This window comes from Choloepus didactylus, chromosome 1 (assembly GCF_015220235.1).
Source record: "Choloepus didactylus isolate mChoDid1 chromosome 1, mChoDid1.pri, whole genome shotgun sequence".
In the NCBI taxonomy this organism is placed as follows: domain Eukaryota; kingdom Metazoa; phylum Chordata; class Mammalia; order Pilosa; family Megalonychidae; genus Choloepus; species Choloepus didactylus.
This window is the reverse complement of record NC_051307.1, coordinates 2347328-2362591: the sequence shown is the minus strand read 5'-3', so window position 1 is coordinate 2362591 and position 15264 is coordinate 2347328. Positions and strand designations below refer to the sequence as shown.

At 48.7% G+C, this 15264-nt stretch overlaps 2 protein-coding genes across 2 annotated transcripts in view; both read right to left on the bottom strand.

Moving 5' to 3' along the window:
- Positions 1-15264, bottom strand: part of TSPEAR (thrombospondin type laminin G domain and EAR repeats) — a 319882-nt gene that overhangs the window by 66521 nt on the left and 238097 nt on the right. Inside the window, exon 2 of the mRNA XM_037830557.1 lies at positions 12270-12490. Coding sequence (XP_037686485.1) covers positions 12270-12490 — 221 coding nt within the window. The remainder of the gene's footprint in view (positions 1-12269; positions 12491-15264) is intronic.
- LOC119509643 (keratin-associated protein 10-12-like) lies at positions 4574-5443 on the bottom strand. The gene is made up of 2 exons (XM_037803632.1): positions 5314-5443; positions 4574-5208 (listed from the first exon to the last, which is right to left on the bottom strand). The coding sequence occupies exons 1-2, from the start codon at positions 5441-5443 to the stop codon at positions 4574-4576; spliced, it is 765 nt and encodes a 254-aa protein (XP_037659560.1).

Sequence of the window (15264 nt, the reverse complement as noted above, 5' to 3'; positions counted from 1 at the left end):
ACTTTACCAAAAGATATAGAAGGGGACCTAAAGAGATGGAAATAATATACCATGTTTCTGGATATGAAGGCTAAACATTTTTAAGATATCAATCCTACCCAAACTGATCTACAGTTTCAATGCAATTCCAATCAAAATTCCAACAACCTACTTTAAAGACTTGGAAAAGCTAGTTATCAAATTTATTTGGAAGAGAAATATGCCTCGAATTGCTAAAACTATTCTTAAAAAGAAAAACAAAGTAGGAGGACTTAACACTTCCCGACTTTGATGCTTAGTATAAAGCCACAGTAGTCAAAACAACATGGTATTGGCACAAAGATAGACATATTGATCAATGGAGTCGAGTTGAGAATTCGGAAATAGACCCCCAGATCTACGGTCGACTGATTTTTGATAAGGCCCCCAAATCCACTGAATTGGGACATAACAGTCTCTTCAACAATCGGGGCTGGGAAACTGGATATCCACATCCAAAAGAATGAAAGAGGACCCCACCTCACACCCTACAGAAAAATTAATTGAAAGTGGATCAAAGACCTCTATATAAGAGACAGTACCATAAAACTCCTAGAAGATGATATAAGGAAACATTTTCAAGACCTAGTATTAAGAGATAGCTTCTTAGACCTAACACCCAAAGCAGAAGCAATGAAAGAAAAAAAGAGATAAATGGGAACTCCTCAAACTTAAAAGCTTCTGTACCTCAAAGGAATTTGTCAAAAAGGTAAAGAAGAAGTCAACTCAATGGGAAAAAATATTTGGAAACCATGTATCTGATAAGAGACTGATATCTTGGATATATAAAAAAATCCTACAACTCAAAGACAATAGTACAAACAGCCCAATTATAAAATGGGCAAAAGATATGAAAAGACGTTTCTCTGAAGAAGAAATACAAATAGCTAAAAAACACATGAAAAATGTTCATCTTCACTAGCTATTAAGGAGATGTGAAGAAAGACCATAATGAGATATCATCTCATACCAATTAGAATGGCTGCCATGAAATAAACAGGAAACAATAAATGCTGGAGGGGATGTGGAGAAATTGGAACTCTTATTCACTGTTGGTGGGACTGTATAATGGTTCAGCCACTCTGGATGTCAGTCTGGCACTTCCTTAGAAAACTAGATATGGAGTTACCCTTCGATCCAGCAATTGCACTTCTCGGTATATACCCGGAAGATCGGAAAGCAGTGACACGAACAGATATCTGCACGCCAATGTTCATAGCAGCATTATTCACAATTGCCAAGAGATGGAAACAATCCAAGTGTCCTTCAACAGACAAATGGATAAACAAAATGTGGTATATACACACGATGGAATACCATGTGGCAGGAAGAAGGAGCGAGGTCGTGAAACATACGACAACTTGGATGAACCCTGAAGACATAATGCTGAGCGAAATAAGCCAGGCTCAAAGAGAGATATTGCATGTTACCACTAATGTGAACTCTATGAAAAATGTAAAATAAAAGTCTACAAAAGTAGAATATAGGGGACCTGGAGACAGTCAGAACCTAGTAATCTACTGTGCACAGATTTGGTAACGTGGGTGATCTCAGTGGTATGGGAATGGTGAGGAGTGACAATGGAATGTTAATGGGATTCATCCCTTTGGGATTTGCTCTATGGCTGCTCATTGAATTGTGCTTTGAAGATCTTCACCTTTCTGTGTATACCTTGCATTGCAGAAAAAAGAAAGAACTGAAACTGTGGAACCATAACCCATAACAATTTTTGAAATTACCTTTATGACTGCTTGTTGAGCTGCACATCAAGAGATGACACCTTTCTGTATGTGTGTTACATTTTACAATAATGGAAGTGGCTGAAGTTGTGGAACTGTGACCCATGACATTCTTTGAGTTTTGCTCTCTAACTGCTTGTGAAATCCTACATTGAATGTTATTACTGTTATGTATGTATGTTAAAGCTCACAATAAAAAAATGAAAAAAAAATTTAACGAAGTGTGCCCTGCAGGTTTTCAGAACTGTTGGAGTCTGGTGATCCCTGTTTTCCTTCCAGTTTCTCCCTATGGAAATGGGCATGTTTGTTTAACTGTCCCTCTTGTACACTGGAAGCAGATAACTTGTTCTAAGTTTCACAGGTTCACAGCCAGAGGGGAATTTTGCCCCAGACAGACCAGGCCTGTAATTGATTTTGATGAGACTTTGTACTTATTACTGTTACTAAAATGATTTAAGGCTTTTGTGATACTGTGATGGAATGAATGTATTTTGCATTTGGAAAGAATATATCTTTGGGGGTCCACAGGGTGCAGTGGGATGGTCTAAGGCTGCATTTACCCTAGAAAATATCATGTTCTTTTAATCCATTTCTGTGGGTGTAGACCTACTGTAGGTGGGACCTTTTGATGTGACCCACCCATTCAAGTGGGTCTTAATCCTCTTACTGGAGTCCTTTATAAGAGGATAAAAGACATTTACAAAAAATACAAACCTGGAGAAGCTAAAAGAGACAGAAGCTAAAAGAGAGAAACATGGAGAAGCTCAGACAGGAAGCCACTGAGTACAGAAGCTAGAAGCAATGAAACCGGGAGAGACGCGTCAGCAGAGGCCGCCGTGTGCCTGGCTGTGCAGCAGAGGAGCTGAGGCTTGCTGGTAGCCAGTCTTCAGGAGAAAGCATTGCCTGTTGAGCCTTGATTTGGGCATTTTTCATGGCTTCAGAACTGTAAACTTGTAAGTTAATAAATCCCCATTGTATAAGTCTAACCATTTCTGGTATATTGCGTTTCATCTGCTTTAGCAAACCAAAACATTAGGCAAGGAAACACTAAGAGGGCAAGTCACCAGCAGAAGCTGCACTAAAAGAAATATTGAAAGGAGCTTTAAGGCATTAAGAAATGATCCCAAATGGAAGTGAAGAAATTGATAAACAAATGAAGTGAGACAAGAGAAGGGTTAGCGAATAAATCTCAATGAACACTGAATTATAAAATGTCTTGTGAATTTTTAATATGTATGCAAATCAAATACATGGTAACAATATCGCTAAGTCAGAATGGGACCAAATGGAGTCCAAATATCCTGAGCTCGCTGCATTTTCTGGGAAATGGGATGAGGCCTAATTTGTATCTGACTTTAATATGTCATATATTCATGCTGTCATTTTCACAAGAAAAATAAATAAAATATGCACATAAATGAGAAGTAGATGAGGGAAAATGGCAGAAAGAAAATTTCAAAACTTGCTCTCCAAGGATGCTGAGTAAGGGGGGAAGAGAACAGACGACTGGCCGGAACAGGAAACGGACGGAGACATTGGTTTACGGTCAGGTTCATTCACTCGCGCCACAGACGGGGCCAGCCCTTGACGTCTCAGACCCGTTGCTCTGTGACCCCTTCTGGGAGCTCTGTAGTGGGCTTTCCTTGAGTTTTCATCTGCGTTTCCCAGATGACTCACCATGTCGGGCCTCATTTCACAGGTGTATTTGCCATCTGTATCCCTTCTTTGGTGAGGAATGTTCAAATATCTTCTCCATTTACTACAAGGCAAAATACTAAATACCGTACTATTCTATGAGAACAATTTGTAAATGGTAAAGTTCTAGGGAAAAATAAGTCTCCTTAGTGGTTTCAGGGGCTGGGTTGGGGGCGAATGGGCTACAGGGGCGGGACGGAACTTTCCGGGTCTACGTCTTCATGGTGGCGGCTTCACAACTGTGTACATTTGTTGAGACATAGACTTGGTTCCAGAGGAGTGAAAATTGGAGTATCCTGTATCCATTTTTAAAACTGCATCTGTAACTAAGAAAAGTCTGGGCCCAAACAGCGGCACGAGTGAATCCCCCCAGCGAGGAGAGAAGTGACGCGGATCTCAAGCACCTCGGCTGGTTTATCAGGGGACGTAACTCCCCAGACCTCGGGGCGGGCAGGCGGACGTCTGTGCTTCCAGGAGAGCCGCAAGGAAGGCGGTGTCTGCCCGGGAGGCCGAGGGGGCGGCCGGGGGACGCGGAGCTCTGCCCGGTGGGGCAGCCACAGGCCCGAGAGCACGGCCACGGGTGGAGCTGACCACGGGGAGGCCACAGGCAGTGGACATGCCTTGAGGGAGGGACGCTGTCGAGGTCAGGCGCAGGACGGGCCCTGGGTGTGCCCGTGGCCTCCTCTCCAACCTTCCAGGTGGTTCTGTCCGCGGTGCCCCGTGGGCCACAGCCTCTCACTGCAACACTGGGGGCTGCAAGGGGCAAAAGCAAAGGGGGCATGTCCTCTGGTTCGTTCAGGTGGCCAGAGAGGGGCCAGGTCTCAGGAGCCGAGGACGATGCCACCGGCAAGGCTGCGAGACTCGAGATGTGCCTGGGGAGGGGACAGGTGCCCAGAAGGCCACGTGACACGGGCTTGTGGCTTCTGGGCCTCCTAATTTGTTGACATTACAGCGTGAAAATCACTTTCCAATTTCCAGAGTGCCATGTGCTCTGGCTCAGGGGCAGGCTGGGAAGGCAGACTCAGAAGCTGTTATTTGGCAGGGGAGGAATTCAAGCAGCAGTGACAGCAGGTGACAGGAGGGTCTGGAGCTCAGTTGCCCTGGCAGAGGACCACACCCCATCAGCAGCAGGATGTCCGGGCCGGACAGGGGCATGCGGGCCGGCAGAGGAGGGACACGCAGGAGGCCGGGCGGCAGCAGCTGGGCTGGCAGGAGGAGGAGGGGGCACAGCAGGAGGAGGTGGGCACGCAGCAGGCGGGCTTGCACACGGGGCGGCAGAGGAGGGACACACAGGAGGAGGGTCTGCAGCAGACAGGCTTGCAGCAGACGGGCACGCAGCAGGACGTGCAGGGGGAGGACGTGCAGCAAGCAGGCTGGCAGCTAGACTGCTGACAGCAGGAAGTGTCCTGGCAGGAGGAATCCCCACAGCAGGTGGGCACAGAGCAGATGGGCTTGCAGCAGACGGGCACACAGCAGGACGTGCAAGGGGAGGATGTGCAGCAAGCAGGCTGGCAGCTAGATTGCTGGCAGCAGGAAGTGTCCTGGCAGGGGGAGACCCCACAACAGGTGGGCCCAGAGCAGACGGGCTTGCAGCAGACGGGCACACAGCAGGACGTGCAGGGGGAGGACGTGCAGCAAGCAGGCAGGCAGCTAGACTGCTGGCAGCAGGGCTCACAGGAGCTGGTGCAGATCGATTGACAGGGGCTGGGCCCACAGCTCACTGGGGTGCAGATGAGGGTCAGGCAGGGGGCAGGGGTGCAACAGGTGGGAGCACAGCATGTGGTGTTACAGCAGGTGGGGGCGCAGCAGGTGGGGGCGCAGCAGGAGGAGTTACAGCAGATGGGGGCACAGCAGCTGGGGGCGCAGCAGGGGGGCTCGCAGCAGCTCTCGGGGAAGTCGTCCACCTGCCAGGAGGGGTCTGAGCAGGAGTCGCAGGAGCCGGGCAGGCAGACCCGGCGGCCGTAGCTCACGTCGCTGGAGCGGACGGACATGGTGGATGCAGCCACGGTGGGGGAGGGGCAGGAGGTGAGCTGGGAGGTGTGTGTGTGTGTGTGTGTGAGAGTGTGTGAGTGTGTGAGTGCGGTGTGCCGTGCTGTGGCTTTTATAGCCCCCTGTGTTGTGCGTTTTGCCCTGGCCGGTGGCTCCACGTGGCCTTCCCTTTCCCTGTTGTGGTTTTGGGGCCTGGGCTTCCTTCCTGGCTGCTGCAGTCTGGGAAGATCCGAGTGGCCTCGGGCGCCCCTGAGCTGTGCTTGGCCCCAGAGGGAAGCCAGAGAAATGCTCTGGATTGGGTTGAACCACCTGAAGATGGGGGGGGGGGCAAAAGCCATCAGGGTCTCCTGCCCTTGTAAGCAGACCCTCCACTCTGCTTGCCGGGCAGGCAGGGGAACACCCCAGATTCCGACTCCAGGCCACGGGGACGCGTGCACCACCGAGGGCAGCCGTGAAGTGCCCCGTGTGCCTGCTCTGCTCTGTGGGATGACGGAGTGAGCCTGGGGGCAGGTGCATGCGCCACAAGCCGAACCTTCTGAGAACCTCTCCGTGCTCCCGAGAGCGTGTGGGAGTGCTCCCGCCTCCCTGCGCTCCCCTGGCTCCCTCAGTGCCTCCCCTTCCCAGGCCAGAGACTCGTAGGGACTCGTCAGGGTGGGGGCTCTGGGCGCCTGGCCCCCCGCTGCCAACTGGGGCAGGCGTGGCGAGTGAGCGACAGGGAGAAGCACGTTAGGCAGCCCCTAAAGCCCGTCTGTGACGGTGGGGTTGGCCCAGACACCGCCGCCGGGGCTGAGGCTGCGTCCAGCACGTGCCGTCCAGCAGCAGCCAGGGACAGATTGTTCTGGGAGCCTGGGGTGTGACAACCTGCAGGCACGTTGGAGCCCGTTTTCGGTTCTAGCATTCCCACATCAAGGGAAGAGACCCCCCAGGGTGAGTTGTTTTTCTCTGAATCATGACGGAAAATAGTTGAGATAATGTAAGAATTTGCTACCTCGAGAAAACTGGAAACCATTTCAAGTCCAATAGAGAAGTAAGATGATCTCTGATAAATATCATGTAGCCTCTCTGAACTATAACATAAACATTCAAACATGTTTAAGTTATGATGCCAAGTGGGAAATGGGCCACAGAAATCTATTTACTGTGTAACTACAATTGTGCAATATAAACCAACCATCCAAAGCTCTTTGGAAAAGTGACTGAGTAAAATTAAACAAAAATCAAACAGTTCAGGGGATGGCTGTCTCCAAAGGATGAAAGGAGATGATTTTTAGTTTCTTGGTCTCGTCTGTATTTTCTGAATTCCCTGTAATTAGCAGGTTTACATATAGAATGACAAATACGTGATGCTTCTAAAAGCGGAGCTTCTGACCATCACTCTTCCTGTGTTGCATCCTTTTTAAAGAGTCTGTTTCCTGTAAGGAAGGCAGGAGGCAGTCTTCCCGAATTTCCTACCTGCAGGTACCTGGTTCTTTCCATCTTGTTGCTGCTGTGAACGCACACGTGTTTCCATCTGCTGGTTTGCATGCAAGTGGGGGTGACACGGCCATCCTGGCGAGTCGCCCCAAGAGGGAAGCCTGGTAGAGCATCGGTGAAAATTAGGACAGAATTTCTGCTTCTGGTAATGGCAGAAACCTCGTTACAGACCAACCCTCCCTCCAAGAAGAGCTAGCAAATGTGGATGGCAATAAAAAGCTCTGAGTGCGGCCACCAGGACCCAGAGGGGAGAGGGGAGTTCGCCGAGGGCGCCCGCAGGTGTGCACCGCCCAGAGCCTCTGGGGGCTCACGTGCAGCCTGCCTGGGGAGGCAGAGGCCGGCGAGCCGAGGGGAGCTGCGGGTCCTCAGGGCTGCGGAGATGCAAACGGGAGCTGCCTCCAGAACTTCAGCCAATGTTTGGAAGGGCTGAGCCCTAAAGCGAGGACCAATCCCCACAAACACTGAGACTTAAATTCGCACAAATTCAAGGCCGACTGGATTCGGGCATCTGCCCCTTCTAGGGCTGCATGAAAGGAAGCGTGTGCCGCACATCTCGGGGCCCTCCAGTCCCCTCTGCGGCTGTCACACGGTGCACGGCTTCAGCAAACAGTAGGATGCACGCTCTTCTCGGGTGCACGTGGAGCAGGCTCCAGGGCTGGCCACAAGCTAGGCCATAAGACAGCCCTTGACAAGTTTAAAAGGACTGAAATCATACAAATCATGTTCCCTGACCACAAGGGAGTAAAATTAGAAATCTGTAACAAGGAAGATCCTTGGAAAATTACAAATATGTGGAAATCAAATGGCATACTCCTAAATAACCAATAGGGCAAAGAAGAAATCAAAAGGGATATTAGAAAATACTGTGAGGTGAATGAAAATGAAGGCACAATGTACCAAAACTAATGGGATTTGGCTAAAGCAGCTGGTAGAGGGAAATTTATAGTTGCAAGCACTTACATTAAAATAGAAGAAATGTCTCAAACCAATAACCTAAACTTTCCCCTTAGGACATTGAAAAAAGAGCAAACTAAACTTAAAGCAAGGAGAAGTAAGAAAATAAAAAGGGTAAGAGCAGAATTAATTAAACAGAGGATAGAAAAACAATAGAGAAAATCAAAAGCTGGCTCTTTGAGAAGATTAACAAAATTGACAAACTTTTTAGCTAGATTTACCAAGGAAAAATTGACAAGATTCAAACTACTAAAATCAGAAATTAAAAAGAGGACATTACTACTGATCTTACAGAAGTAAAGATTATTTTTTAAATCTTTGAACATTTGTATGCTGTAAAGTAGATAATTTGGATGACATGGATAAATTCCTAGAAAGCCACAAACTACCAAAATTCACTCAAAAACAAATAGACAATCCTATTAGACCTAAAACAAGCAAAGAGATGGAATTATTAATCAAAAAGCTATCTACAAAGGTAAATCCATGTCCAGATAACATCACTGCTGAATTCTACCAAACATTTAAAGGAGAATTAATATCTATACTTCTCAAACTCTTCCAGAAAAACTGAAGAGGAGGGAGTACTTGCAAGGTCACTCGATGAGGCCGGTGTTAACCTGATACCCAAACCAAAGACATCACAGGTGAGGAATACTACAGAGCAATAGCACTTCTGAATATGAACACAAAACTCCTCAGAAAAATACTAGCAAACCAACTCCACCACATATGAAAAGAATTCTACACTGACAAAGTGAGATCTATCCCAGGATGGCAATGTTGGTTTAATATTCAAAAACCAACAAATTTAAGGCTCCATGTAAATAAGATAAAAAAGACAAAAACCATACAATCACCTCAATTGAAGCAAAAAAAAAATTTTTTTTTTTGACAAAATCCGGTCACTCTTTCATGATATAAAACACTCGACGAACTAGGAGTAGAAGAGAACTTCCTCAACAAGATAAAGGGCATCTATGAAAAACCCACAGCTGACGCCACACTCAGTGGTGAAAGACAAGGTCAGGAACAGGACAAGTTGTCTGCTCCTGCCTCTTCTATTTGACATTGTGTTGAGGTTCTAGGCGGGGCAGTTGGGCAAGAGAAAGAAATGAAAGGCATCCAAATTGGAAAGGAAGAAGTAAAACTATTTCTATTTGCACATGACACAATCTTGTTTATAGAAAATCCTAAGGAATCCACTAAAAAAATGATTATAACAAGTTCAACAGGATTGCAGAATATAAGAGCAACATAAAAAATCAATTATATTTATACACATTACAATGAATAATCTGAAAGTAAAATTCAGAAAACAATTCTATTCACAATAGCATCAAAAAGAGTAAAATACTCAGGAATAAATTTAACAAAAGTGCAAAACTTATGCACTGAAAAATATAAAACATTGTTGAAAGAAATTAAAGATCTGAATAAATGGAAAGATAACCCATGTTCAAGGTTCAGAAGACTTAGCATTGTTGAGATGGCTATACTCCCCAAACTGATCTGCTGAGTCAATGCAATTCTGATCAGAATCCCAGCTGACTTCTTTGTTGAAATTAAGAAGCTGATTTTAAAATTTAAATGGAATTGCAAGAGACCCAGACTAGCCAAAAAAATCTTGAAACAGAACGAAATTGGAGACTCACTTCCCAATTTCAAAACTTATAAAAAAGGAACAGAATAAGGATATAATATAGATCAATGGAATAGAAATGAGAGTCCAGAAATAAACCCGTATGTGTATGATCAACTGATTTTTGACAAAGGTGCCAAGACCATTTAGTGGTGGAAAATGGTGTTTTGCTGAGGCAACTGGAGAGTCACGTGCAGAAAGATGAAACTGGACCTTGCTTCACACCATTTACAAAAAATGAGCTCAAAATGGATCTAAATGTAAGAGCTAAATTTATAAAATACTTAAAATAAAACATAGGGGTGAAACTTCATGTCCCCGGATTTGGCAATGGTTTCTTAGATAAGACACCGAAAGCATAAAAGAAAAAAAGTTAATTTGACTTCAACAAAATTAAAGTTTTGTGCATCAAAGGACACTATCGAGAAAGTGAAAAGATAATCTACAGAATGGAAGAAAATATTTACGAATCATGTATCTGATAGGGGTCTAGTATAGAGAATGCATAAAGAACTCTAACAACTCAACAACAAACAAACAACCCAGTTTAAAAATGGGCAAAGGACTTGAATAGACATTTCTCCAAAAAAGATATACAAGGGGCAACAAGCCCATGAAAAGAGGCTCCCATCACTACCCATCAGGGAGACGCAAATCAAAACCACAACAAGACAGCACTTCACGCACAGCAGGATGGCTAGAATTCTTTTTTAAATGAAAAATAACATGTCAGTGAGGATGTGGAGAAGTTGGAACCCTTATCCATTGCTGGTGGGAATGTAAAATGGAGCAGCCATTACACAAAGCACTTTGGTGATTCCTAAAAAAGTTAAACATAGAAATGTCCTACGACCCGCAATTCCATCCTGAAGAAGTGAAAACAGGGATTCAAACAAAGACTTTTACATGAATGTTCAGTGCAGCATTGTTCACGATACCCAAAAGGTGGTGTGGTGGTTGGGTTCATGTGTCAGTTTGGCAGGTGATGGTGCCCAGTTGCCTGGTCTAGCAAGAACTGACCTATCTGTTGCTGCAAGGACATTTCATGGACTTAAATCATCAGTACGTTGATTGCATCTATGGCTGAAGACAGCTGCAGTCGGCCAAGGGGAGTGCCTTCCGCAATGAGAGATGTTGGATCTAATCAATGGAAAGCTTTTAATGGGGGAGGTGATGGCTTCCGCAGTCAGAAGAGAGAAATTCCGTCTCTCCTTCAGCCAGCCAGCCTCTCCTGGGGAGTTCATCAAAGACCTTCATCGGAGCTGCCAGCTCACAGCCTGCCCTACGGAATTTGGACTCGTGCATCCCCACAGTTGCATGAGACACTTCTATAAAATCTCGTACTCTTCACAGATATCTCCTGTTGGTTCTATTTCCCTGGAGAACCCTGACTGATACAGGGGGAAACAACCCAAATGTCCACTACCTCATAAACAGATAAACAAATGGTGATACATCCACCCAGTGGGCCGTTATTGGGCCATAAAAAGGCATGAAGCCCTGATACAGGCTGCAGCACTGCGGGACCTTGAAAACATTACGCCGGGTTAAGGAAGCCACATATCATAGGCTCCACTTATAGGAACCACCCAGAACAGGCAAATAGATAGAGACAGAAAGCGGATGAGTAATTGCTCAGGGCTGGAGGGGGTGCAAGTGTGGGAGGTGGTAGCTAAGGGGCCCGGGGTTTCTCTTTCAGATGATGAAAATGTTCTTGAATTGACTGGGGTGTTGGGTGCCCACACATATGGACATCCTAAAAGCTGTGGATGAGCTGTACCCATTAAATGGGTCCACCTATAGCAAGTGAATTATATCTCAATAAAGCTGCTAATAAATTAATGAGCATGACAGAAAATAAAAAGAGCAGAGGACCAGACCTATCCTTTGAGAGAGCCACATATTGGAGTTGCTCATGCAATGGAGCCATTGGGTCTAAATATTGGAGTTATGTTCAAGAAACAAGCTGACAAGATGTGGAATTTAACCTGAGAGCAGGAATTCTACAACAAAGAACAAAATGAAAATGGTAGAACTGAAAAATCTAATCACAGAAACTGAAAACCCAGGGGTTGGGTTTGACGGTAGATTCGATGGAGGAGCAGGAGAGGACAGTGCACCGGAGGAAGAAACCAGGACTCGTCCAGGCAGAACACGTGCAGTGAGAAAATCGATGGAGGGTCGCATTACAGCGACAAGGACTGCCCTTTCCTAATCGACGGCTCTGAGTTGGACACGCACATTCACGTTTATTTATTTGAGAAGGATCTGCCACACACCTACAGTGAGTGTTTCTAGAAGCCAAGGGCAGCTGATAATCTCATCTTTGCCATCAAGGAACCTTCCAGGCTAGTCGGGGGAGCATGGGAACAGGGCACTTAGAAACCACGGGTAAGCAGACCCACAAAGGGCCCATCTTTGTTTGGTGTTTATTGTTTCTATTTCCTGTCAAAGGATGTCAAGCTAAAAACTCGAAGTGTTATATTAGGCCTTTGATGGTTTAGCTCACCAGAAAAGTTATAATTGCAGGAATTACCAAAACAAACCCCCAGCAAATTGTCACCCAGATTCTGCCTGCACACGGCCAGTGACGAGGACCTCACTACTGATCACAGCAAGGGGCTGTCCATCCCAAAGGTGTCGCAGGGGACCAGGACAGACGCCACCCTGAAATCCGACTGGCTGTGCCCTTGGTTGACGACATCAGAAAGGAAAATCCAGTTATTCTAACTGAAGAATTCAGTAACAATGTCACTGACCTTAGGTGGCAGCTTGGGAGCTTTCAAGGTTACCACGATGGAGAATTCTTCGGGGAAGAGATCGCATCTGAAGAAGATCCTCGACGCGGGAAAGCTGACGGCGCGGGGCGCGGCGGCCGAGAACTGGAATCCCCACGCGCCTTGAGCCACCACCGTCCTCACGCCGCCCGTGGTGCCGTCCGCGGGGACCGCCTCGGCCAGGAGATCCAGGGGGTGCAGGTCTGCGGCGGAGAGACCGGGGTGGGGGTTACTCCTGGCCACAGCACCGCTCGGCCTCATACGGGAACCCCACGGCCCCGGTTATGGGGCGTGCCCGGCGAGCTGGGTGACCCATTGACCAGCGAGGAAGCCGAGAGCTAGGGGGCTCTGCCCCTGCTCGCTGAGCCCCCACTCTGCCACGCTGGGTTCTGTGAGCTGAGTGCTGTCCAGTCGACAGGCCGTCGGGGTGCTGGGTATGGTGTGGGAGAGCAGAAGTGAACCACCGCGCGGGAGAAAGGCTCATGCACATACAATGCTGGGGCATCACACAAGGCCCCCGTGGGCCTGTGCCCCCTCCTCCGAGCCCCCTGGCCACCCTCTGCATCCGGCTCCCCTGGACAGGGCCTGGCAAGGAAGCTGCTGGCAGTGGAGTGTCAGCCCGGCCCCAGGGGCTGCCCTGGAGCTGGCACTGCCCCTGCCTGTAGCTCCTTGCAGCCGTTCGGGGGGCAGATAGGTCTGGGGGGACATAACTGCTGGGCCGGCTGGGGCGGCTGGTAAGGCAGAAGAGTGGGGGGCGTGATGCGTGTCCGTGAGCAGAAAGGGGGCTCTGGACCAGCGACCGGGCCTGGGTTATTGGGGCAGGGACTGGCTGGGAGCAGAGCCGGGGCCCCTACCTCAAAGCCCCCCAACCTGGCTGCCTGTACCAGGCCTGAGGCTTGAGGCAAAGAGCTGGCCATGTGTGAACTGAGACGTCACCCCTGAGCTTCTCCCCGGGCCTGGGGGTCTTGCGGTGGGACCTTCTGCCTGGGTTTGCCCAGGGATGCCAGGACCCTTAGGGACCAGCCAGCTGCCACCAGTAGCCCTGGCCAGCAGAGCCCACGGGCACCTCAGCAACAAGGTCAGGCAGAAGGCCGAGCCGCGGGCAGCTGTGGACACAACAGGACGGCCCCGGAAGGCCCCCCTTCCCGATAGGAGCGCGGCTGGTCCTCAGCACGGAGGATTCCTTCCTGGAGGGGCCGGCTCCCCGAGAGCCCCGGGAGGGCATGGGGCCAGAAGCCCTGTTCCCCAGCAGCCTTGGAGTCCTGGGACTTGGGTTTTGGGGGGTTTTGCGAGGCCTCACATGCTCACGGCCGTTCTCCAAATCCAGGCAGCGTGCAGCCTGGGTCCCGGTGCAGATGCTAGACAAATGTTTGCCACACTGAACCGAACCAGGGAGACGGGTTGAAGGAAGTGCCCCGGCTTGCCCACTGACGGTCTCTGCACCCCGGAAGGAGGAAGGCCCCATGGCCTCAGACCACAGGCCCGCAGTCCCACGGTGAGGGGCAGGGAAGCACAGGGGCTGCCCAGGTTTGCAGAACACGAGCGGTAGAGCCTGGGAATCTGCATCTCTAACCCATCTGCATTAGACCACCCAGCCCCAGGCAGATCAATTCAGTAAAAGACAATCCAGACAGGCTGTTAATGGGCCTGCGCGGCTTATAAAGGAAAGTAACTCTTCAAGCTCATGCTGCATCATTGGCTACACACAGAACAACTGAGACTGATCCAATGCTTGGTGGGTGTGGGCGCGGCACCTGGCAGCCCCCACGGTATCTGATTTTGTCCTCCGAGAAGCAGCCGTGCCTACTTCTCCCTGACTCCCCATCCCACACTGGGTCTAACCCTGCTCCTCACCAGCAAACGGTGGCCGGTGTGGACGGCATCTGCTGGTTTCCCAGGGCTTGTGCGAGTGTCTACACTGAGCCAGGCCTGCAGAGGGTCCCATCCCCACCCCTCTCCTCTCTGAAATGGAGCAAGCGTGCTATGCCGATTTGCATATATTATGTCCCTCAGAAAAGCCATGTTCTTTAACACAATCTTGTGGGGGCAGACTTTTTGACTGAATATTTCCATGGAGGTATGGACCCCACCCATTCAAGGTGGTTCTTGATTAGTTCACTGGAGTATTTAAGAGAGCTCAGCAGCCGACAGACACTGACGCTTGGAGATGCTTGGAGATGCAGACAGAAGGACATTTGGAGACACTAAGCTAAGAGATGAAGCCCCAGACGCTTAGAGAGAAATGCCCTGGGAGAAAGAAGCAAGGACACCCAGGAGCTGAGAGAGACACTAAGACAGAAGCCCAGAGACATTTTGGAGAAAGCCATGTTGAAATGCAACCAAGGAGCAAAGGACCAGCAGACACCAGCCTCGTGCCTTCCCAGCTGACAGAGGTGTTCTAGAAACCATCAGCCTTTCTCCAGTGAAGGTATCCTCTGGTTGATGTCTTAGTTTGGACACTTTAATGGCCTTAAAACTGTACATTTGTAACCTAATAAACCCTCTTTATATAAGCCAATCCATTTCTGGTATTTTGCATGACAGCAGCTTTAGCAAAATGGAACACACACATGGTGAATGAGGAAACTTCCGCTCCAGGAAACCCTCTTGAGCTAGGGGCTGAGCCGAGCAGCTGCTCATTGAATGAGCCAGGCCAAGGAATCACCCACAGGTGCACATCTCCAGAAGCTTCCGGAAGGATCCTGGACCCAAGGAACACCTGTGGACTTGAACCAATGACCTTTCTGGAAACAACAAGGGCTGTGGCCCAGGTGGGCTTTGGGAGAGTCTCAGGGTAGTAAGAGAAGGGCAGGGGCGCACAGACACACAGGTGCATAGGTGAGAGAAGGGCAGTGGTGCACAGACACGGCAGATGAAGATGACTCACCAGGAGAAGAATAACCCCACGAAGCTGAAGATACATAAAGAGCCCACATCCCTCCATCAAAGCAAGGGAATGTAAGGGGGAAACGGCGTC